A 25,256-nucleotide genomic window follows, 5' to 3' on the forward strand; every position below is an offset into this window, starting at 1 on the left:
GCTGCTGCCAATATCCAAGGCTATGGGTGACAATACTCCTCTTTCTCACTTTAGGCACGGTCAACCCAAGAGCCCTTCCCCCTGGCCGGTCGCCAGGGCCACCCCACGCGTCCAAGTCGGCCTGCGCTGTCCCTCACAACCTGCCACGTCCTCAGTGGTCTCGAAGACAGTAGGTAGTAAATGTTGGCTAGCAAGTGGAGAGTGAGTGAAATTTAGGGGAAATGTGTACAAAAATCATGGAGATCATAGCGAGAGGACTTTGCCTTTCTTGCCATCGGGAGCAAGAGTAAATAACAGTAATGATACATCTTAATAATTTACTTAATTTATCCCCAATAATCTTAGCACTGTTTCCTGAAAAGGGAACCCCTCGTTCTTTATCCATTCATTAAAAATACATGGACACCATTATATTTACAATAAAAAGAAAGATAAATCCAAGTAACGCTGTTAGCAACTAACATAAATACAATGTTCATAAAAGATTACAAACATTTTGATGTGCTTTACGGTTCCTTCTTCGGCCAAAAACTACAAGCTTAAATTCTCTCTCGGAAAAACCCGCCTTCAGATTATTTAACATCTCGCTGAATGACTTTAAAGACCATATATTATGAACACAAAGTATGGGAGGATCTCATTGGCTCTCCGTGTGCTCCAATGTGACAAAGTAATTACTCTGCATTAAATAAGGATGCGTTTTGTTAAAAAATTCCATTATTTCCATGGTAATAAAGTAGAGAGATTTTATATGGGTTTCTGGTATGTCTTTTAAAAATTCTATTTCTGCTCTGAGCGATATTTTTCTATTCACGGAAGATACTGAAAGTGCACTTTAAGACTTAAAAGAAATGTGAAGCGGGGACGATTTTCTAAAAACAAGGTGATACTCTCTATTTTGCACGTAGCGTTTTGAATGTAAAATGTTTTTCCCAGAAGTGAAAAAGAGCTATTTGCAGAGGATGGAAATTCAGATAATGTTTTCACCCAGTCTGTGGGAATCTTGTGAAAAAGGCAGCGACACTATGGCTCAGTACTTGTCTTTTTTCCGCTTTTGAACTAAGCCACCGGGTAGCATTTCGGTTTCAGTACTCCGTCCCCCCTTCCTTCATGCCACACTGGTTCGTGCTTCTCACCTTGAATCGGGGTGTGACGGTTTGGCAGGAGGGAGGAGGCATGCAAAGACGGGGGCCCCTCTGCGTTTCCCCGGCTCACAAGTCTCTGGGCCCCCAGGAAACCCTGCGCGTGGCTCTCGGAGCCGAGCGGGGTGCGCGAGAGTGACGCGTCGCCGCGGAGGCCCCGCCCGGGCTGGGGCGTGTCGATCCGCCCTGGCCCGAGGCCCGTGACCCGCGCTTTGAGAAGTGCTGTCTGACTTTGGCGGTGCGTCATGAGGCGGCAGAAGGAGCACGGAGGAGACGCTGCCGCGCCATGCCAGAGTTGCATACCAGGATCTGAAAATAATGCGGCATCTGTTCTGAAAAGCGCTCGGATGATTTTCACATGTCATGTGTGACAGGCATACGAGACAGGAGATCAATAGAAGTTTCGGAGGACAGATTTAGCAGGGTATCCAATATAAGAAACGGGTTGTGAGTAGGTGTAAAATTCTCGTCTCTACTCTCTGCATACTTTCAGTCTATTCGAGGCCTTACAAAGCGTGTTGAAAAGTTGTTCCTTTTCCAAGAACGGATTCGGTTTGGCGAGGGATTATTCAGGGTGAACCTCCTTTGCAGGGAGCGGTACCGGCTGTCTTAATTACATTTTGGTAATCTGCTTTTAATTACTTGTCTCCCATGTGGCCCCTATAGGGGAGGGATGACGGGTATCATATTTAATGAGCTTGAGGACGATGCATTAACTACTCCCATTATTTGTTACTTCTTTTCCTTCTATTAAAAATGCCAGCCCAGGATTGAACTTTAGAAAGAGGCTCGGCTCTCCCACAGCCTCCTCCCCGTTCCAGCCACCTGACTAAGCTAACTCACGCCCTTGCTCAGAGGTCTCAGTGATCTCCAAGGGACTGAACTCTGGGGCAGAGAACAAAGGGCAGGGGTGGCCCCTGCCCCTCCCGCCCTCTGCAGAGAAACAGGAAGAAGGAAAACCCCCACATTGCTTGCTCTGACTCGAACCGCCTATGGTTGCCGCACATCGAGGCCACGCACCCTGCCTTCGTGCCGGGCTTTCAGCCTACAAGTCCCTTGATCTGCTTGTTCTCCTGGTCGACGCGCCTCTGCCCAAGTTCGGGCTTCTCAACAACGCCAGGAACAGCGGGAAGAGGGCTGTGCGGGGGTCCGGGCGAGGCCGTCTCCGTGTCCCCAGCCCCGGCCACTTCCGGCCCAGCACGCTCACTCCCGTCCCTGAGCACATTTCGCATCATCACTTATTTTGCATTTCATCCGGAAACCTCTCCGCGAGAAAAAGGCAAAGTGTTTCCGGAGGCGAGGGAGACTCTGGGAAGGAAAATCAGGGTCAACTAACGTTCGCGAAGCAAGCTGGCCACATTGGAAGCTTCACCCTCGGTCCGGGAATTCCCGAGTGGACAGAGATGCTCACGGTGACCCGTGAGGGAGGATGGCCGTGGCCGCACTGAGGCTTGAGCCCTGCCTCCCCTGCTGGCGGGCCGGCTGCCCCCTGGCACTGGGCTGTTGGGAGGGCTCACGGCGGTCAGGCACTATGCCGCTGGAAGGGTTTGGGCTCATACTCCTAAGTGCTCAACAGAGGCACGCTATTGCACTAGAATGCCGAGCACTGGAGGCACCTGCAGGACCAACGCCAGGGGATCGGCCAAGTCCGTTAGGACACCTGTCCCAGCAGACCCCTCTTCCCTTTTTCCTCCCCCTAGAGGCCAGAAAGCTGCGGCTGTTCCTGCCTCTCATTCCTTCACGGAGCGTGGATCAGTGAAGCCTGTCTGTTCCACTTTCCAAATGTTTCTAGAACGGAGCCACGCCAGCAGCATCCCTCCCGGAGCCGTGAGCCTCCCGCCTCGCTCTGGTCCTTGGCCCCACTGTCTCTTCTCCAGACAGCAGCCACAGTGAGTTTTCTGAGTCTCTAACCGACGCTCCTCTGCCCCAGGTCAGCGCACTCCTCCAGCCGCCGCTTCCCTACGTCGCTTACAGTCAAAGCATTACAGCCTGCACCCTGACCCCAGGCGACAAGGCCGCCTGCCCCATCCCTCCCTGGCTGTATTTCCTCTCTCACGCCCAGGGAAGACACGCCGCAAGCTGATGGGACACCTTCCTGCCGAGTCCTTGGACCAGCTGTGTCCCCTAACGCCCCTCCCCTAGAGGTCACCTCCTCTAGACTCTTCAGACACGCCCTCCTTCTGTCCCGCTTTATTTTCCTCGGCAGCGTGTTCTGGAATCTGACGTAGGATACATTTCTCGTTTCTCATCTCCCCATCTCACAAGCCCCTGGAAGGCGGGGACCGCGTCAGTCTGGGTCACTGCGGGCCCAGCACCAGCTGATCGCCGGCACGTAGGAAACGTTGGCGGATGGAGGGGTGAGTGAGCCCACACCGTGGGAGGGCACGCGTCAAAGGAAATCCAGGTTCTGGAGAAAAATCAACAGCCTGGAAGATGCCAGTGACACCACAGTAAGTGAAATGGCAGTTCTGGGGGAGACGGTGCGGGGCAGCGAGAAGCTGGGAGGTGGAATGAGAAAGCGAGGCCTCACCTCTCGTACCCACGGTCCCGAAAAAGGCCCAGGAGGGTTGTTTTAAGAAATCCAAGGGTGACCGAGAGGGGAGAAGGTATGCCGCAGGAACAAGTCTCAGTGACTGGTCTTGGGGGGCAGAGGGGTGAAGAGTTGGTCCAGTAGTCTCTGCTTTTGACGCTCTCGCCACCGTTCAATTTCCTCTCCACGGGGCATATATTACTTCGATACAAATACGAAACGATTGTTGAAAAAGAGCCTCTTAAGAGCTGAGAAAATCCGCCAACAACCCCCAAATCAGCAGCGTATGCGCGCTGTCCTACACATACCCCCAAAGGATACTCGCACAGAAAACAGGATTGGAAGTGAACACACCAAAATGTTAACAGTGGTCGTCCCTAGGGATAACTTTAATTCTCTCCTTCAAAATTACCAGAATATTCCAGATCGTGTAAAGTGGGCATAAATGACTTCTACAGATATTAGCTTAGGCCACATCAAATTGTCAGTATTCGGTCACTTCTGGCTCTAAAAACGGCGATTTCATGTGATTCCACCCAATAGAAAAAGTTACTTTAAAAAGTACGGGGCTGCTCTCGAGACCAATAAAAATATTCCTATCTTTTGACTTCAGTTATTTATTTCTTTGGATTCTTTTCTCTAGGAAAGAATCCAAAACGCAGATACAGATTTACATATGAAGTGTTCATGGCGGAGTAACTTACAACGGCAAAAGCTGGAAAAAAAATCGAGACGCTTAAAAAGCGGGGAGGAGATGGAGTGCTACAAAGGCGTTTTGGCCCATGTTTGGAAAACCTTCCAGCGACGTGGTGCAGTTTAACCTGAAGGAGAAAAGAAGCAAGATCCATGATCACATAGCCAGTGTCACCTCCATTCTGTAAAACAAGGGAGCATATCTGCACACTGTGCTCACGGCAGCATTATTCGTAACCGCTAAGACGTGGAAGCAACCACCGATAGATGAACGGATAAGCAAAACCTGGCGTATCCCTACAGTGGACTATTATTTAGACTGAAAAAGGAAGGACATTCGGACACAGGCTACAACATGCACGAACCTCGAGGACACTATGCTGAGCCGAAATAAGCTAGCCGCAGAAAGACAAAGGCCGTACGGTTCCACTTCGACGAGCGGTCAAGACCACAGCGACGCAAAGCGGAGCGGTGGTCACCAAGGGCTGGGGCGAAGGGGTTGGGGGGGTTAATTAGTGTCTAGTTTCGGTTTTGCAAGATGAAAAGAGTTCTGGAGGGGGTGGTGGTGATGGTTGCACAGCCATGTGTATGGATCTTAATATCACTCAACTGTGCACGTAACAACGATTAAGATGGTAAGTTTTACGGTAAGAGTGTTTTGTCACAATAAAAGGACTAGGGAAAAGATGCATTAAGAAGAGGGCAGGGGGAAAGATCTCCAAGGCAGTGTGGCACATCGAGAGAATGTCTGCTCCAGAGCTGAACCTGCCTGGTCTCCTCTGCTAGTTGACCCGGCGGGAGTCTGACTCCCGGAGAGCTTCGCTGGGATAAGAGCCTGGTGAGACCGTGTGGGGAGAACGGCCCAGCACACGGCGGGGGTTGCTCTCGCCAACACGGCATCAGCATGGGGTTTCGAGCCCCGTTTTCTTTTTCGCACTTTCCTGGATCTGCCAGGATTCCCACAGTGAATATCTAAAGTCAGGGGAAAAAAGTGCACTCGTTAAAAATAGTGAGCATCACCATAAACAGAGACAGAAGACGAGTCACAGGCCAGGAGGAGGTATTTGCTGCTCACGTACCAGCAAAGGACAGGAACCCTTCTCAGATAATGAAACCTGAATGGCTCATAACACAAGAAAACGCGCAGGCTTACTGATATTCAGATGGGCAGGAATGAAAACATCTGCCAATACCCAGGACTCCTGGAGACCTGGAGCGTTCGCAGCTCTCACCCAAGGCTGGTGGGAGCGAGCACTGATCAGTGCAGCCACAGCGGCGGCCCCTGGGATGCTGCCCATGCACGTGCCCTCCGATCCCACGCAGGGTAACTCCGAGTGTCACGAGGGGACCGGCGCAGGAGGCTGGCTGGTGCTCTGCTTGTAATGGAGAGAACTGTAAACGGCCTACACGGTCATTAGCGGGAGGCTCATAACCGAACAGGGTGCGTCCATTTAACAGAATGTATTCGCTTGATGGATTCATTTTATGGCAGCCTAATAAGGGAATGCACTAAGACCAAAGGGATAACACGGCTAAGTCCTGAACGCGTGAGAGCAAACAAAAAAAAAGTAAGCGCAGAACACAGTATTCGATGGAGTACCACTGGCATGCAGTTTGAAAACGTGCAACCCGGCAGCATCCATTGTTTAGGGATGTCCGTCTAAACGGCAACGAGGAAAGAAGTCACAGCCCACACGGGAGACACGGCACAGCATCGAGGGGCCTGGAGCTGGGAGAGACCTCTTGCTCACAGACCGGCTCTGCCACCTGCCATCAGGGGGGCTGTGCGCAAATTAATGTCTCTGTGCCCTAGGGTCCCCATCTATAAAAAGGGACATTAATAGCACATGCCAAGTATTGGTATTAAAGGACTGGGCGGGTTCATGTACGTAAAGGACCAGGAAGAGTGGCCCTCGGAAGGCACTGTGTAGCGTTTGCTGTTGTTAGCATCACAAAGAACCTCAGACCTTAAAAATGTTCACGCTGTCTGCTCGAGTATGTGAATGTCCAAGGATCCGTCCTGGATCAGCGATCAAGGATTTGTGAACGTAGGTGTTTGTCACACATAAGAGCATATGCCATTGGAAATGACGTAGGTATCCAGCTGCAGAGGGACAGTTCAATATACGGCAGGACAGGCCCCCTGTGATTTGACCGCACGGAATGGCGATCAGAGAAATCCGTGTTGGCTGAAACCGGACTGTGATTGTTGCTAACGATTCGGGTCCATTTCCGGTTAGAGATCAAGAAACAGCCTCAGGGTAAATACCTGGTGCGGCCAGAAATGCAGTCTGGGGGGAGGAGCGAGAGCCCTGCAGTCAGTCACACACCCTCCTCCCCGGAGCCCTCCCTGACTTTCCCAGCAATCTCTCCTCCTGCTGATCATGTCTCTGTTAAAGCCCACCCTCTCCACGCTCATCTCCAGCCCAGATTTGGCTGATACACGCCCCAGGGACCGGCACATAGGGTGTCCTCAACAAACATCTCCCAAGTGAGACCCGGTTCCCTCACTTCCGCCTCCGGGCCCGACACACTGTGGGCCTCACTTCTGTGGACACCAGGTCATCTTCAGGGATCTAAGATTCCGGAGAATTCTGAAGCAACCAGACAAAAGCAAGCTCCCAAGGTTCTTTGAAAACAAAACAAAAGAAAACCAAAACAAAACAAAATAAAAAGGTTTTCAATAAAGTATACACACTTACCTTTTAACACTCTATGTAGAATTTATACCAAATTTTCATTCGGAGTTAGCTAATTACATGAGGCGATCGCCCTTTTACCTGATGTGATTTTAATCAATTACCCATTTGGCAAAAACTACTTTTAACCCGGTTTCAAAGAGAGGTGCTCAGGTAATGCCAACCTCCTTACCTCTTCGGAGAAAGAGTTGAAGTTCTGGAGAAAATATTTCCAATTTATATGGGGGCTTAGATGAATTTTCAGTTTTCTCAAAAAATAATGATACTGGTTATCTGTGAGTTTGTGACAGAAATCCTTAAGAACTTGTCCAAAATCTGAAGCCTTTACAAACCCAGTGTCCTCTTTGTCCAATGCAGAAAATGCCTACAAAGAGAGAGAGAGAGAGAGAAAGAGAGAGAGAGAGAAGGCAGATGTTACCATCCAGTGAATATTTAAAAAATATTTTTTTTATGTATTACTTTTCTGACTGTGAGTGAAGTCAAGTGTATTTGAGTCCCCCATAAATCCTACCTTACTGATCAAAGGCACCATGACTAAAACACTGAGACAGGTAAAGGAAGCATGGGCCTGGTGTGAGAGCTTCTGTGCTGCAGGGAAGGGTTGCTTCACTGGCCCCCCACCGTGTGGCTATGGAGAGGCAGGGGAGCGAGGAGCCCTGGCCCCTTTCCCATAGGGCTTTGAAGCCACCCGAGCTCCAAGGAGGCCTGTTTGGCAGAGGAGGAGAGAGGCTCTGGGGGGGGAAACATGCCCAAAGTGACTGTCACAGGGGGTTCAGATGAAATCCTGCCACAGTAGGGGTGGGGCGGGGGTCCCAAGGTGCAGCCTGATTGAGAAGTGGCCGGGAGGGGCAGTTAAGGGACCGCCCCATCCCCACTCCCACCCCGAGGCTTCTACTGGGAGGCCGCTGCCCTTTCCGCGACCCAGGGCCAGTGCCCGTGTGGCCTCGGCTCATGGGTGGATCCCCGTGGCCATGAGCCGGTGTTGGAGGGGCGGGGGTGGGGGGCGGCCAGGGCCAGCCCAGCCGTACTCCAGTCAAACTGAAAAAGTGCAAAAACGTGCTATAAAAAGAAAGCACATTTTTTTTCCATCTGTCGGAACAAAATCATTCATTTTTATTGCACTAGGAAATCTGTATCAAGTGGTGGGTTAGGATCTTTTTTTTTTTTTTTTTAAAGTGAGAATTGAATGTGCGTGCAGACCCCAAACCACATTCCCTGCTGGTTAATTCTCATTCAGGGCTAATTAAGCCCATCCCATCCGTCCATGGGGTTGGTGATAAGTGTGTAACCAAATTAACCTTAAAATACCGTCTAGCGTCAAGTTTTTATTTAGCGTGTGGTAACGGGACAAAGCCGTGGGTGGTGGAAAAACCCGGGACACCCCCCTCCGCCCCACCTCTGCTCAGAAGTGGACTTTGAATTCCACCTCTGCTTTCCTACCATGAGATCTTAACCTCCATGACCTTAGCTTCTGTGGTAGGAAAAGACGGACTTTGCAACTCACACTGTTGTTTTACTATGGCCCGAAAACAGCTGTACGTGTACTGGACACATAGTTGATCTCAACAAATGTGGAGGATGACCATAAAAATGAGCCCAGTCAGCTGAGCATCTGTGTTACGAGGACGTTAGAAGGCAGTGCGCTGAGGGGCGCCTGGGTGGCTCAGTCGGTTAAGCGTCCGACTTCGGCTCAGGTCATGATCTCGCGGTTCGTGAGTTCGAGCTCCAGGTCGGGCTCTGTGCTGACAGCTCGGAGCCTGGAACCTGCTTCGGATTCTGTGTCTCCTCTCTCTCTGCCCCACCCCCTGCTTGCACCCTGTCTCTGTCTCTACCTCTCAAAAATAAACACACATTAACCAAAAGACAGAAGGCAGTGTGCTGGGCAATCTATAAACTCTATAGAAATATAAGTCATCGTGATGTCGTTTCAGAAACAAGATGCATCTGAGACACATCTCCAGTGATATGCAAAGACGCACAAACGTGCCCGGTATCCTCGCTGATGGCTGTCCTCAGACCTCGCCATTCCTTCTGTGCCTCGCTGCCCCAGATGCCCTCTCTCCCTTCCATCTGCTGCTCTCTTGGCCCGACCTCACTCTCTCGCTTAAAACATCACTGCCTAAGGAGTGTTTCTCAGAGGTGAGAATCATGGTTCCCCCTAGAGGTTCCACGAACTTCAGTTTGAGAAACATCCTGATGGATGTTAATAGTGCCACTTTACGTCAGAAAGAGGCAAAACCATCCTGCAAATGGACTTGTTTGGTCTGGAGAGTGCTTTAAAAACCTGAAATATGTCCTGACATTTAGAAACCAGGAGGTTTCAGAGCGTCTCATGGAAAATGGAAAGCTCTAGCAAAGTGGGGCCAGTTTTCAGCTCAGCAACAGTCGGCTGAGACTGAGGAGAAGCTGTCCTTTCAACAGGGCTGGGTCTCCAGCCTGCTGCGGCCACTGCCTGGGCCCCTTCATCGTCTCTATGACCCTCATCCCGGTGGACATCCGTGTTCGCAATGCTCATGGGGTGACCGCTGGGCCCAGCGCCATCTCACACACGGGCACTGGAAGGTGCGTAGATGGCCTGTGTGCTTTCCAGATGACCCACGTGTTCAGACTAATTTTTATCTTTGCAGAATCATTAAAATAAAGACATAAAAATCTTAAATCCTCACAGAGAACTCCTAGATGTGAAAAATGTCTGCTCACCAGCACAAAGGTCAAGTTGGCTGACATTCTAGAACTTTCACAGGCTGGCTGCGTGGCACTTGCCTTTCTCCTTCTCTCTAGTCCCTTATGCTTGGACCCCAGAGCCCACCTTGCCGCCATACCCTAGGGGATTATTCACTCGGGGGATTTAGTGAGCATGGTCCTAGGTTTTTGACAGTGTCTGAAGGACAGTCTTGTTCTGATTGTCTCCAGCATGGCCCCGGCTGCTTTGAACCTTCGATCTCATTAAACCGCGAGGCCTGCCCTCTGCACACAGCATTTTCTCTTCTTGCCGCTGCTGTAGGGGAAATGGAGGTATGGACCAGTCTCGGGGACCGCCACCCCACCACGGGCACGGCCACAGCACTGTTTTCCAAGGACTCCAGCACGGGCCACAGCATCATCCCTACACGCTCTGCAGTGTCATACAGATGTCAGCGGTCAAGTATCTGTCACTGTACTTGGGGGGGCACCTTGCACGTCGCCTGGCTCCCGGTGTCCTTCCCGATGAGTCTTTGTGCCACAGCCGGGCCCCGGGCAACCTCTCCAAGGCCACCTGGTGCTATGGGCCCGGTGCTCACGGGACACACTGGGCCTGCTCTCCCCTCGGGACCTCTGTGCTCTGCCCTCTCTGCCCAGAGCCCCTTGCCCTTGCAGACATAGCACCTGCTAAACACTGAGCACTCCTACCCCAGAGAGCACACGCTGGGCACAATCCTGGCAGCTCCTTGCAGAGCAAACACGGGTACACATGCGCTCAAAGGCACAAGCTGATCTTGCCTGACCCATCTGAGTTCTGACACCCCACGAGAGTGAAGAGAGGGGCGGGGGGCCGGGAGGAGGGGAGGGCCGACAGCAGCTCTTCGTGAATTCACATGAGCACCGGGACCTCGGTTTCTAAAGTAAAACTGCGTTTCGCTCTGTCATACCGTTGACAAAGCCGCATCGGAGGAGTCGACCACTTCCTGGATACTCTTCACAGCCTCCGCCGGGTCTAGTGTCGCAAAACTGAGGGGCACGCCCTCTTTTTCTTTTGGCGGAGGTCTTGTTGGCTTGCTGTTCTCCACCGCCTTCAAGAAGTCAAGGTAATTGAAGGAGTTATCGTGCCAGCTGATTCCCCAACTTGTCCCCAAAGAAAGAAAGGAATATATTAATTACAAAAAGCAACCCCGCCGCTTATTCATTCAACAAAGAGCTGCTGAGCACAGAACAGTGTGCAGAACAGGAACAACGTTAGGACGCTGTGCTCTGGCCCGCAGGTGCTCACCTGTCAGTTAGCTATGAGAGCAGACGGGCACACACCGATACTGCAATATGAGCGAGGTGAGGGCTGCGGGGGCCACAGACTGAAAGCCTGGACCGCGGGGCTCACAGCTTTGGAAAAGGAGGCCCAGCTTAGGAACCTGATGCACTGACTGGGGCAAACAAAGATGCCTCCGCAGAGACGAGGGGGGGCAGGGCATTGTTATGGGAAGATACACCCGACAGTGGCATCAGGGGCGGTCAGGAAAGAAGACTGGAGGGTGTGCGGGCTCAGGGCTGTGGTCATCGAGACCTCGGCTCATGAGGGCTGGACTGAGAAACGGTTGGGGGAGGTGGAAAAAAAGAGAAACATGTCAAACAAAGGCAGTGGAAAGGGCAAGAGGAACTGAGTAAAATGTATGTCAAGTTCTTTTTCAAGACTGGTCGGAACTGAGTGGTCAGTTTCACAAAACCTACACAGCTTAGTATTTTCTCAGATAGAAATTCTGAGCGCATGTCTCAATGAGGACAGCCATGTGGAGACTCCTCCCTGCCCTCCACTCTGACACACAAGAAAATACCTTTACATTCGAGAAGAAAATACGGCGACAGAAAATCCCAAAGTTTCATGAGAACATAGATCCTATTCAAAGATGTAAACTGATGCAAAATAAAGTTTAATTGCATTCAAAGTTCACATTTTTTGGTCACTTAAATTCTCTGGGGAATACTGGCACTTTAACACCTAAGCTTTCTTTCCGTGGGATGGAGTCCACGTCAGAGAAGAACAGTGTGGAATGTTGGTAAGCCAGAGAGAGAAGTTTCTAGTGACTCAGATATCTGCTTCTAAAGAAAATGAGCCAAGAGCTGTGCTTTTCCAACCCACAGCTGCAGAGCGGCCTTCCACAGGCCCCGCGTCGCTGGCTCCTATGATGGAGACATGGGGGAAAAGGCTAATCAACTCTATTTCATCAGCAGGATAAATTGCCAACTTGGTATTAAAATTTAGTAATAAAATCAAATGCATATGCTAATCGCAGTATTATTTAGAAAAGTCTATTTTGGATCTAGAAATGAATAATCTACATATAATTACAAATAACAGAGATGTTTATCATCAAGAGGTCTTTGAGAAGAAACAAGCAATTGAGCGATGGATCCTTATTAAGGTTTCCATTTGTAAAAAAAAAGTTGATCACCCCCATTGAAAGGTGGACTACAGAAATTCCACAGTCTTTTTGTTGTTATTTATAAAAGTACCAAGCCTAACTATATTTTAACAAGATTCTCTTACAATCATTTAGTTAATTATTTATCTGGTGCCGTTTTCTATGATTTATTCATTGAATGCATACGAATTCTTGTTCAGCTGGAAATACATTTAGTGAGAGGAGATCCTGTTTAAGGAAGAAGAGAACGTATAGGCATATTTGAGGATGAAATGATTCTTCTTCCGTTACACACGCGCACACACACACACACACACACACACACACACACACACACTGCATTGAACTTCTCTCAGCTCAAACACAATTGAGTAATGGTTTCAACATTTTAAGAAAAAATTATTTTCTCCTTAGGATTCTATGCTCAGACAGGCCAGCAATCTGTGTGAAGGAGATTAAATAACTTTTTTCAGACAAAGAACTCAGAAAATTTATTTCTTGTCTGCCCTTTCTTAGAAAGTTACTTCAGGAAGTACTCCAACAAAACAAGGATGGAAATCAAGAAATAAAAAGGGGGGGGCGCCTGGGTGGCTCAGTGGGTTAAGCGTCTGACTTCAGCTCGGGTCATGATCTCGTGATTCGTGAGTTTGAGCCTCACGTTGGGCTGTATGCTGACAGCTCAGAGCCTGGAGCCTGCTTTGGATTCTGTGTCTCCCTCTCTCTCTGCCCCTCCCCTTCTCAAGCCCTGTCTGTCTGTCTCTCTCTCAAAAATAAGGAAACATTTTAAATAAATAAATAAATAAATAAATAAATAAATAAATAAATAAATAAAAAGGTATGTGATACAGGAAACGGGAATGGGATCCAACCTTGCTGGGGAATGGTAGGGACAGACCTGGGACAGGACAATGTGGGGGCCCGGCTCCAGAGTGGAGGGTACCAAGGAACACCTGGGAGAGCTGTAAGTGGGGTGGAGTGTTGGGGAAAGCGGAAGGGTGACAATGTTCAATTTTAACTGAGCCCCGGGTTCCTAGAAAACAGCTCATCACGTTCCTGGAAACAGCTTACACAAAGAACCACCTTCCCCCATGTGACCTAGAAAAGACGCATGGGTACCAAGGTTTGCCTACAACAAGGTGGACACAGAGGCTCAGGGATGGTGCCGTCGGGAGCAAAGCTAGTTTTCGTTCATGCTGTGGGCACTGAACACATAATCATAATTGTGAAATGCTGGTCAACGGTTTTTGAGTTTTAGAATCAACCTGTGAACCAAGCACAGAAGGCCTGGTTGTGGCTGCAGGATAGAAGGTTAAGTTGAACTTCCTTTTCCCCAAATTAAGACCGCACCTGACAAAAGACGGGACATGGAAGAATCAGAGAGGGACAGTGGTAGAAAGAGGAGGGGAGGCTGGCACGCGCAGAAACGGGAGGTGTCGCTCTGTCCTGACAGTAAGAAAAAAGCCCAACAGACTGAAAGCCAACAGCTTTCCTTTGTCCCCCAAGAGAACTGAGGTCACAGGGCAAAACGTCTCCCCCAAATCTGGAGGGATCCGGGCAAATACAGAGAATTACAGCTAAGATCTGCTTTCCTAGACTGAAAGCCTTTGGAGCCGGAAGCTGGAAGGAACACTTAAAAGACACCGCGGAAAACCGGTCGGGGCCGTGAATGGACTGTGTGCGGGCAAGAGACTCACGGGGGCCCCTCTCCAGCTAGAGGTAGGCATCAACGTGGGGTTAAAAACAGAAGGACCAGATGCTCCCCATCCCTCATCCTCAGGGAAACGCAAATCAAAACCACCATGGGATGTCACCTCACACCCGTCAGCACGGCTAAAATCAGTAACACAGGAAACCACGGGTGTCAGCGAGGACGCGGAGAAAAGGGAACCCTCGGGCACTGTTGGTGGGAGCGCACGTTGGTGCCGCCACTGTGGAAACTAGCATGGAGCTTCCTCAAAAAGTTACCGATAGACCCAGCCCACCATACGGTAGTCGCACTGGGTATTTACCCCCAAGGTACAAAGACACGCATTCGGTGGGATCCATGCACACGGATGTTCATAGCAGCGTTATCGACAAGAGCCAAATTATGGCAGCAGCCCAAGTGCCCGTCAACAGGCGAATGGATAAAGGACAGGTGGTGCGTGCGCACAATGGAATATTACTCAGCCGTCACAGAGAATGAAATCTCGCCACTGGCAAAGACATGGATGGAACTAGAGACCACAACGCTAAGTGACAGGAGGCAGAGAGAGAAAGACAAATGCCGTATGATTTCACTCATAAGTGGAATTTAGGAAACAAGACAAACGAGCAGAGGGAAAAAAAGAAAGACAAAACAAACCAAGAAACAAACTCTGAACTATGGAGAACACAATGCTGGTTACCAGAGGGGAGCTGGAGGGGGGATGGGGGATACTTACCGTGATGAACAAAATAAAGAGAAGGAAAAAAAGAAAACAATTACGTCACATAAAAAGGAAAAGAAAACCAGAAAGACTGGTTAAAAGTGTGTGCAGGGAGCACTTGGGCCCCATGTCCCTCCCCAAATTCCAAGCGTCTGGGTACCTGTGCCCCTCCCCCAGCACTCGCAAGGGGGGCTCTAGAATTCGTGCTCTCTGGAGTCAGTGTTTCTCAACTGAAAAGCGTGCGTCCCTAGTGCAAGATAGGGAGGGTTCTTAATGCAAAGAGGGATTAAGCGGAAGTTTACATCCTGATTGTAATAAATAGTTTTCTATGGCTCTGCAACAAAACACCAGAGAGTAGCAGGTGGCTCAAAGCATCACACATTTCTTTTCTTACGGTTCTGGACACCAGAAGTCAGAAATCGGTTTTATTGGACCAAGATCAAGGTGTCGGCAGGGCCGTGTTCCCTCCAGAGGCTATGGGAGAATCTGTTCTGCACCTCCAGCCTCTGGTGGCTGCTGGAGATCCTTGGCTGGTGGCCACGCTATGCCGATTTCTCCCCCTGTGCTCACCTCTGGGCGAAGTTCTCCCCCTGTGCTCATGTCTGGGTGACGCCTCTCCCTGACTCACTTTCATAAGGACACTGGTGATCTGAGGCCCACCCGGATGATCCAGGATCATCTCCCCACCTCAAGACCCCTAATCACACCTGCAAGGACTCATTTTCCGTCTCACGTCACATTCACAGGTTCTAGGAATTAGGATCAGGGTATCTTTGCGGGGCGTTATTCAGCCTATCACAACAACTGCTGAAACTTCCAGGCTTCTTCTCCCAATCAGCTCCCAGACTGCCGGCAGCAGGGGACCAGAGAATCTTCTCTGGTTGGGCTGCCAGATTTAGAAAAACAGACCAACGATAATCTAGCAGGGCACCCAGTTAAATTGGAATTTCAGACAAACAAAATAATTTTAACATAAATGTATCCCAAATATTGCATGGCTCATCCTTAAACTGAAAATATTATTGTTTCTCCGGAATTCAAATGTAACGGGGCATCCCTATATGTTACATGTCAACACCAGTCTCTGGGAAATCTGACCAGCACTGCCCCCCTCTCCAAATTTTAAAGATCCTGACACTGGGGGGTCCTCCAAAGAAACCGCATGCCAGACTGCCCTGCCACAGTAGTCCACACTGAAAGTTCAAAGCAAAGTCAGTAAGTTCTACCCCTCTGCACGAAACTTCTAACCTGCTTCTTAGGACCTCACTCTTAATGTGGAGACTTTTGAACAAGGAAACTAGTAGAAAAAAGCAACACGGAGGAGAGACTCCTCAGGCAAAGAAAACTTTAAAAAAAAAATCCATCGTTAACACCGTCAGAGAAATGAGATCACACATCCAGGACACGAGAACGTGATGCTCCAAAAGAGGAACACCCTGGGAACAAAGACAAGTTCTGGTCATCAGAAATATGGTTAAGTGTGATGGCAGAAACAAAAGTCCCAAAAGAAAGGGTTGAGAGTGAAGTTGAAGAAATCTTCCAGACGGGGAAGCAGGAAGGAAAAGATGGAAGATGGAAAAGACTTTAAAATATAATGAAACATAAACTGTAACAAAAGGGGGAGGGGGCGCCTGGGGGGCTCAGTCGGTTGAGCGTCCAACTTCGGCTCAGGTCATGATCTCGCGCTTCCTGGGATCGAGCCCCGCGTTGGGCTCTGTGCTGACAGCGTGGAGGCTGCTTGGGATTCTCTCTCTCTGCCCCTCCCTGCTCACTCTTTCTCTCAAAGAAAATAAATAAACTTAAAGATGTATATAAGGAAACATCCTACGTGGTTGAATGTCCAATAAAAATAGGAGTTTCCCAAAGAACGGGAGAGGAAGTCAATGAAATCATCAAGAAACTTTCTCAGAATTAAAGGACATGACAAAGGCCATCCAGGAAGATGAGTGTGAACACTGTAGAAAAAGATTTTACAACCGGAGGTGAGTTGGGGGTTTAATTACTGATCGTAAGTACGCAGGAAACGAAGCAAACAGGAAAGAAAGAAAAGATAATTATTAATTCCGGGGAAAACAAAATGCTACGCAGGAGGGGAAAAGCGATCCGTGAAACAAGTCACGATGTTGCAAACCCCGAATACTGATCTACCCGAAACCGTGATGCAGCGGCACGGTGGCCCGTGGAGGGAAGTGTGTGTGGGTTCCACAGAGAGGCGGGGGGCGGAGTGGGTGAGGCGGTGGGTGCCGGTTAAACCCACAGCTTCCGGGTACGGAGTCAACAGACAGACACCGTCTAAAAGTTACAAACCGGGAAGCAGCTACAGAAGCTTGTCACTTAGACATTCGACTCAAGGACCAGAAGGGATCAGTGAAGCCGTCAGACTTGTTGACTCCGGGGACGGGGAAATTCGGAGGTTGCATTCTCCTTGCGCTGGGGGTTGACTCAAGCCGCTTACAACGGAGCCACGGGGATGCCTGGGCGTCACCTCGGTGGCGAAAGGCTGTCGGAACGGGCAGGGAGGGAGAAGCGAAAGCAATGCGCCGGCCCGTTTTCCCGTCCCGTCTATGTGAGAGGCACAGTGAACCCAGTGGAAGAAAACCTGTTCAGAAGATCGGTCAGGTCCTCTTCCTTCAGGTAACAGCCGCATCCCCGCAACGCTTCCTGCATCTTGCTTACGGGTATGTAGCCACTTGGGGATGGATCGACTTTGGTGAGTGCTTTGCTGATATCTTGATAGTGGTCTTTAAGCTTGTCCCTGAAAGAGAATACGTTTGAGGCGTCCCCAAACCAGGAAAACAGATCATTTCTTTAAAGCAAGGGTTGGTGATTGTTCTAATGTGATGATTTGCTGGGTCGTCGAGGAACTGATCTTGAAGGCGTCTTGCAGCCTTGGTGTAACTTTTGCATTAAAAGGTGTTCTGGAAAAAATAGTGAGTTTGTACCGTTATCATCTTATTATTATTATCTTTAGCAGAACTATATTATAGAAATTGCAACCTTGTTTTTTTTTTTTTACTAGAATTTGTTACTTTAAAAATAGAACAAGGAATTAAAAACTACAGAGAGCGATGCTCCTCGATGCGCTCGGTGAAAACTGGGGGAGCACCTCTTACATGCCAGCTACGGCTCTGGGCATCGGGACGCGTCTAGGGGCTCAAACAGGCATCCCCAGAAGAACTTTCATCCCAGTGGGGCGAGGCCGGCTTGAGACAGAAGACATCGGGAACACTGCGCAGGGGGTCAGTGGAGACTGCGGAGCAGGACTGAGGACCCCGCCTGGGAGCAGGCTGCAATTCCCATGGGGAGGTGCAGGTACGCCTCTCGGGGAGAGAGGCACTCGAGCAGATATGGGTGTCACCCCCCATCCCCAGAGAGCTCTCCTGGGTTCAGGGGCAGAGACGCCTAGGCATTTGGCATTTTATTAGTTTTATTAGGTACTGTGTTGTTAAGAAACACAGCCACCAGGGGCGCCTGGGTGGCTCAGTCAGTTAAGAGTCTGACTCTTTTTTTTAAATGTATTTTTGACAGAGAGAAAGACAGAGCATGAGCGAGGGAGGGGCAGAGAGAGAGGGAGACACAGAATCCGAAGCAGGCTCCCGGCTCCGAGCTGTCAGCACAGAGCCGGACGCGGGGCTCGAACTCACCGATCGCGAGATCCTGACCTGAGCCGAAGTTGGACGCTTAACTGACTGAGCCACCCAGGCGGCCCAAGTGTCTGACTCTTGATTTCGGCTCAGGTCATGATCTTGCAGTTGGTGAGTTCGAGCCCCGCGTCGGGCTCTGTGCTGACAGCATGAAGCCTGCTTGGGATTCTTGGTCTCCCTCTCTCTCTGCCCCCTCCCCTGCTGGCTCTTTCTCTCTCACAAGAATGAAAGAAAGAAGAAAGAAAGAAAGAAAGAAAGAAAGAAAGAAAGAAAGAAAGAAAGAAAGAAAGAAAGAAAGAAAGGAAGAAAGAAAGGAAGAAAAAGAAAGGGAGGGAGGGAGGGAGGGAGGGAGGGAGGGAGGAAGGAAGGAAGGAAGGAAGGAAGAAAGAAGGAAACGCAGCCACCATTTGTGGGCGTCGATGGGCAAAGCTGGAGCTGTGTGGGCTTCATGTACGTTCTCCCACTGACTCTTCTCAACAACCCTGCAAGGGAGGTGGGTAACTATCTCCTCACGTTACAGACGAGGGACAAGAGTGCCGTCTGTAAAGTGGGCCCATCCAGGCCTGCCTCTCGCAGGGACAGAGGCGGCGCCTGGCCACAGCCCCTGCGGGAGGGCTGTTTTCCTTAGAGAACATGTTCAAGAATGTATGACTCCATCTGTCAAGAAAATTCTTCCCCGATGGGGGGAAAAATACAAATATTGTTAAGGGACTAAAACAAGTGTAGAAACCTTTCAGCATGAACAATCTTGCACCTGGCCTTGGTGAACTGATTGTAAATTCCATGACCTCGGCTCACCCAGGTCTCTAAGAAGAGCGACATGCTCGTCTGGCAGGCTCGGGCTCGGGCTGGGCTGTGGGGTTCTTATTCAGGGAAGAGACTGTGCTATAAATTCCAAACCCGGAATCTTTGCCGGTAATTGTCTACCACCCCAGATATGTATTTGTGGAGACAGCAGTTCCTTGAGCATGCCTAGAAAAAAGAATCCACCCAGACAGGAGAGTTGGGGGGAAGCTGAGCGGGAGCGTGCAGGTCAGATGGGGACAGTGGCACTGACTTGGAAGCTACGTGGGTCATCATCTGCCCCCTTCCCTCCCTGGCCTCCAGTTTGGAGCTGGCCAACTGAGGACTGAGCTCGTTTGAGCCACGGATACAAATGAGCCGCGTTAACCGTTCGGCAAATGTATACCAACAGCGGCAACATTCTGGATTCCCTTACAGGTGTGTGCTGAATTCAGTCCCGCATTACAGAATGATTACTCGTCATCACAACTATTATATTCCACTTAATCCTTCAAAATGAAAGCAAATGAAGGTATAAAAAAATCAAAACATTTTTTGAGATACATATTTTTAGAAAATTGAGGCATTCAGCATTTCTTGGACTGGTTTCTAGGCAGTAATTACTTCCCTTGCAGAGTAAATATGCGCACAGAGTAAATGAGGGTTTCGGGCACAGATCACACCATACCGCTGAACTGAACGAGTGTGGGCCGACACTCTGGGACAGGCTGCCACTGCTCCGGGCCCGTGGCTGGCTCCTGGTCTGGACAACGAGTCAGAGTCTGAAGAGGGCACAGTCATGGCCAGTGGGATGGCCACAGAGCCCTCCCCGACACCACCTTGCCGGGCCCGGCTCTGCTGGTTTTGTTCACACACCTCCCGATCCGATTTTCGAACAGGCCACGGCTTCCGTGGCTGGTTCACTCTTTCTGCTCTGATTCAAATCTTCAACTCAGCCTTGGGCAAAATAGAGCAAGGCGTGGAAAACAAGCATGAGTTTGAAAAAGGATTTTTCATAATTTTTTAAGATGTATTTCTGGCACGCCAAACAAGTTCTCTCAGATTTAAGAGGCAAATCAAAATTTCGGTCACTGTAACAGACCTGTCTCCTCATTTCTCATCCGAGGAGCTAGAAGATCCTGGAAACACCAGGAAGACTCACTGTCCCCAAATTTGAAAGCGGGCCATTCTGAAGGGCAAAGTTACTCGACAATTTTATAACCTGATGTCTTTGAGGAAACAGAAGTCGGTCATGCATTTTCATGAAATCAGGCTTGCCTTCTTTGGTCAGAAAGTGTGCTGGTGGCAGAGAGGGCAGGGTGAGTGTGAATCAGTTAACTGAGCTCGGGGATCTGAGAGACACTGTTTGGTGGCTCCCAGTTCTTTCCGCTGCGATCCACGTTTGCACAATAAACGGAAACTCAAGAAGAGGAAGAATGCGGCGTGAGCCCGCCGAGGATGTGAGATTTCTCTTGGAGCCTCATTACTCACAAGTGGCAGGAGGGAAGACACGAGTGGGTAATGAGGCCAGCCCTGTCTGGTAAAGATAAATTCCACTTTCTCATTAGTTTTATGGCATATTTGATTTATACCAATCTTGAGCATAGTTTTACTTCAAATCTCACAAATTCGATTCTCTTGCTTCAGGCTTCATAACTCAGTGAACTTGGGACCTCATTCGGAGGTGTGTTTGAACTGCTTTTCTCGTAAACCCCATTTAGCCATCACGTTTCTTCCCCGTGTCCTTGGGGGTTCTTATTTCCTTTGGGGATTCTTCAGCAACAACCCATTCGCTCATTCCGGTGCCATTTGAGGTGGTGGTGGTGACAGAGAGCTGAAGTGACAGGCAACAGACAGAAACACAGATGAGAACAGCATGGAGCTAGAGTCCCAGCCTTGGTGGGTGCTGACGGAGACCACCAGGGCCTGGGACTGATCAGGGACATCTGTTCCATGGCTTGACAGTTACATCGAATGCAGCAAAATTTTCTCCTGTTATAAATTTAAAAAATCTTTTTAATGTTTATTTATTTTTGAGGGAAAGAGAGACAGAGTGCGAGCGGGCAGAGGAGGGGCAGAGAGAGAGAGGGGGACACAGAATCCGAAGCAGGCTCCAGGCTCCGAGCCGTCAGCACAGAGCCCGACGCGGGGCTCGAACTCACGGACTGCGAGATCAGGACCGGAGCCAACATTGGACACTTAAGTGACTGAGCCACCCAGGCACCCCATCCTGTGTTATAATTTTTTTTAAGTAGTACATTAGTAACTGGTTTTAAACTTTGAAGATAGTAATATACAGTCCCATCATCCAAATACAACCCACTACCCCTCGCACATCATCTTCTGGTCCTTGTGAACAGGCACCCATGTTTGACGTGGTTCCAGTCATGATACACTTACTGGTTAAAATGTCATTTCCAATCACCCTTTGATCACAAACATTTTCCAGTCTTCACGATGCTAACTGAACAGGCATGTAGTTTTTCATATTCCTGGGGCCATACTTTATAAGGCAGCACGCTCACTGTGACTGGCAGGTGTCCCTTTTAGTTGTTGTTGAAGACACGCTAGAAATCCTATCTTCCAACCACTAAACGGTTGGCTTCTACTACATTATTTCTCTGGGATAAAGTTCCCCATGTGGAAGTACTGAGCTAAGGAATATGTCTTGTTCATTCACTCATTCATTCATTCATCCATGCATCCATTCATTCATCCATCCATTCATTCATCCATGCATCCATTCATTCATTCATCCATTCACCAACAGAGGTTCATGGGGTGTCTACGAGGAGTCAGGCAGTGTTCTGCACTACACGAAGACGGGCATGTCCTTCTGGAACTTGCCATCTGGTTGGGCGAGGGGTGGGTCCCGGGTGTGTAGGTTAGTAAACACCTGAAAAGTTCTCAAAGGTGACCTACAAAACAGGAATGATGTGAGGCCGTGACTGAAGACGGCTCACAGCTCTTTAACTCCTTTATAACTCTGCGACCTCGCACCCATTTCGAGAACCTACAGCAGCGAGGAGCATTTCATGACGACTTTGCCAGCACTGGGAGGTACCACTTCAAACCCACTTTGGCTGCAAGGGTACGCGTCGAACAGGTGGCCAGCTCACGGTCCCGCGATACTTACGCACTCACCTGGCTGGCGCGGCCCTGTCTGGGCTCTGCTGTGGCTGTCGGGCCTCCTCGTGCACCTGCTGTGGCTTCGTGAAATGGCCCATGAAGTTGAAGTAGTCCTCGGCATAGGGCCGATGAATGTCTGCCGAGTAGTTAATCCCCAATTTCTGTAAAAATTCTTGGTAAGTTATGTGTCCTCTTCCGTCGGTGTCATAGCTTCAGAAACAAACAGGACCCTCGTCAGTAGCCACCACGGTGTGTGGGTGCTCAGTGTTCTGACAATACCTGCACTGTTTGGGGGCAAGGTGGGGGCTCGTCTGGTTCCTCGCCACGCGGTGCGCCCTGCAGATGGGCAGCACCGCTCAACGGGGGGGAGCCGGAAATGCAGAGTCTCTGGGGTCACCCAGACCTGACCTGAATCTGCATTTAACAAGATCCCTGGGTGATTCACAGGCACATCAAACTAGGAAACCTCTTATCAACAGAACGATCACACCTCACGTGAGGTGAGCTTGGCCACCCCGAGAGGGCGTCTGAATTCATGCACTTGTCATGCTGTGAGAAAGATGTCCGTGGCCACAGAAAATGAAAATCAAGCTTTCCATTCATTCAGCAGTGTGGTTTTTGTTTTGTTTTTTTTTTTTTTTATTGAGCACCTACATGTAAGGACTATGTTAAGGTTTAGAAGAAAGTCCTTCAAAAAACATATTCAATCTTAAAACTCAAATAAATGAAGGCCATTTGATTCAAATTCCCCATTTTCTCTTTGAAGAGATGCCAATTACATACGACCAACGAGCGAGACCAGTAAGGAAAACAAGATAAGAATTATGCTACGTACCTTTTATGTCATTTTCTATTAGTGAGATGTTTCTGAATTATAATTCATTAAAAAAGGCGTAATGGAGGGTTTTTATCTCCCAGCATTATTCAAATAGAATAGAATTACTTCAATAAAAATTTTAAGGCAAATTGCCAATTTTCTTTAAAGGAAAAAAAAAAGCATTTATTTTTACCAAAAGATCTTGGTCCTCATCTAACCGATAAAAATGCCATTTGCGGATGTGAGTTTTTCCCAGACGAACTCAAGAGTTACAAGAACCAAGCCTATATTTAAACAGCGTTGTGGGCATAATCCTCTGGCAGGCTGTTTGGACGTTTGTCTGAGCATAAGGGCGGACGGCTTTCCTTTGTGAGGCCGAGCTTCCCTCTGCTCGTTAACTGACAAGACGAGGAAAAATCTGCCGAACCCCATGCTCGCTCGCCTCTGACACACGGAGACCTTTCCACCGGCTTCAGTTGAGCAGCAATGAAGGAGATGTATTTATTTACCTGACTCTCTTGTCCTCGAGGGGTGGGGTGGTGGGTGGGGGGTGAGGGGTGGGAAGTTCAGGCAAACACTCCATGCCCCTGTGCTAAATCCTGCAACGCGTTCCAGGCGTGGGAATGCTGTCCACCCTTCCCCAAGGCCAAGGGGCCTGTTCCCCCGAGGCGTCCACAGAACCGGAGGCCTCTCCCCCTCCCCACTCTTGCTTCTGTGCCCTACACGCTTGTAGCTTCCTTCCCTGGTGTCTGACTCTACCTGCCTTATCAGCACCCGGACCTACTTTTGTCATGTACTATCTTACAAAGGAAGGAGCTTCTTCGCCCCAGTGATCGTGAGGTGGCCCAGGGCAGAGAACTCCAAGTCAAACACAAGCTCCCAGGCCCGGAGACCCTGGCAAGGCGCTCAGCCATTCTGGACCTCTGTGCCCTCATCTGGGAGCCGCCAAAGGCCTTCCCAGACCTAACGTCTCAGATCGGCACCCGGACTGCCCCTCCGACTAGATTCATGAAAGCCTCTGAGGCCTTTCCAGGTGTCTGTTATTAGTACAACCTTCGTACCTGCAACCCCCCCCCCCGCCCCCCGCAGATACCATTCTACCTGCATTCAGTGGATTTTGTTTCTAAAACAAAACAAAGTGCCACACCCACCAAAGGGGGCCGGTGGGGTATCTCCTTGCCAAGGCTCGTCCTGTGATTCTTGTAGGGTAGTGACGCTCAGGCGGCACAAGGCCTCTAGCAAACAGTTCTTCCTGCTACTGGGGGTAAGATTCTGGCTGCAGAAAGGGCAGTGGAGTTTTCCATCGATGGACCTAGGGAGGGGTGCCACTCCTTGAGCCCCTAGGGTGATCCCAGGGCCGCGCGTCTCTCCCTGAACTGCATCAGGCCCGACCAGCCTTGGGCCAGCAGAGCGATAGAATAATGCAACTCTGGTCAAGAACCCCCTTGAATAAAGCCCCCAAGGGCTCCCCACTCCTGCAGGAGGGCTCCGGAAAGAATGGTGCGGAGACCACCCACTGACAAGCGACCCCTCTCTCCTCTAAGTCGCAAGTGCTGTGTTTCCACCCGCCCCTGGATTCCTCTGGGGTCTGGTGAGGGTCGGTGGGTAAACGCTTAGACCAGGGCCTGGCACCCAGGGAGCACACGCCAGTGTCCTGTGGCTGCTTGACTCCCACAGGCTCAACCACGTCCTTCTTTTTGCCTCTGCATCTGTAGCACATGCCTTCCTCCCCTGCCAGACGGCAAGTTCCTCGAGGAGCAACCACGCCGTCTTTATCTTACAAACAGACTCCCAGCGCCCGGCAACAGGCCTCCCAAAGCTTCATTATCAATACTCGTCTGTTGAGCTAACGAAGGCAGGGGACGCGTGTTCCCCAGGAAGCGCTGCCATCCTGGCGTGTTGTGCACAAGAGACTACTGACAACAAACTCTGAATCGTGACACTTGAACTGAATGAAAAGACGCTTCTTAATTACTTCATTAATAAAGATCATAAACATTCTATTCTCATCGCAGGGGAACGGAAGACCAGATTGCACAATTGCGACTAAAATATTGTTGTGAACGTGAATAATAAGAGAGTTAATTCAGCTTACATAACCTCGCCCTTCATTATATAATCCTTTGTGTAACATTTTAAAAAATCAACTTGCCTATAAAGGTTGAATTTTAAAACGGTTCGGCAGCAGATGTGCTAGGAAAAATGTGCACATAAACAGAGGACCCATAAAAGCCTGCATTTGCATGTGGCAATGGCCACTAATTTATGATATGATCAGATTACCCTGCCCATTTATTGTA

General features: G+C 49.7%; 1 protein-coding gene across 10 annotated transcripts in view; it reads right to left on the bottom strand.

Moving 5' to 3' along the window:
• Positions 1-25,256, bottom strand: part of EFCAB6 (EF-hand calcium binding domain 6) — a 243,243-nt gene that overhangs the window by 35,063 nt on the left and 182,924 nt on the right. For all 10 annotated transcript variants that reach the window (XM_042993473.1, XM_042993475.1, XM_042993474.1 and 7 more), the window contains 4 exons: positions 22,155-22,349; positions 17,183-17,338; positions 10,694-10,886; positions 7,237-7,428 (listed from right to left, as the gene is read on the bottom strand). In XM_042993473.1, the coding sequence (XP_042849407.1) occupies positions 7,237-7,428; positions 10,694-10,886; positions 17,183-17,338; positions 22,155-22,349 (736 nt within the window). The remainder of the gene's footprint in view (positions 1-7,236; positions 7,429-10,693; positions 10,887-17,182; positions 17,339-22,154; positions 22,350-25,256) is intronic.

This window comes from Panthera tigris, chromosome B4, assembly GCF_018350195.1.
Source record: "Panthera tigris isolate Pti1 chromosome B4, P.tigris_Pti1_mat1.1, whole genome shotgun sequence".
NCBI classification, from domain to species: Eukaryota; Metazoa; Chordata; class Mammalia; order Carnivora; family Felidae; genus Panthera; species Panthera tigris.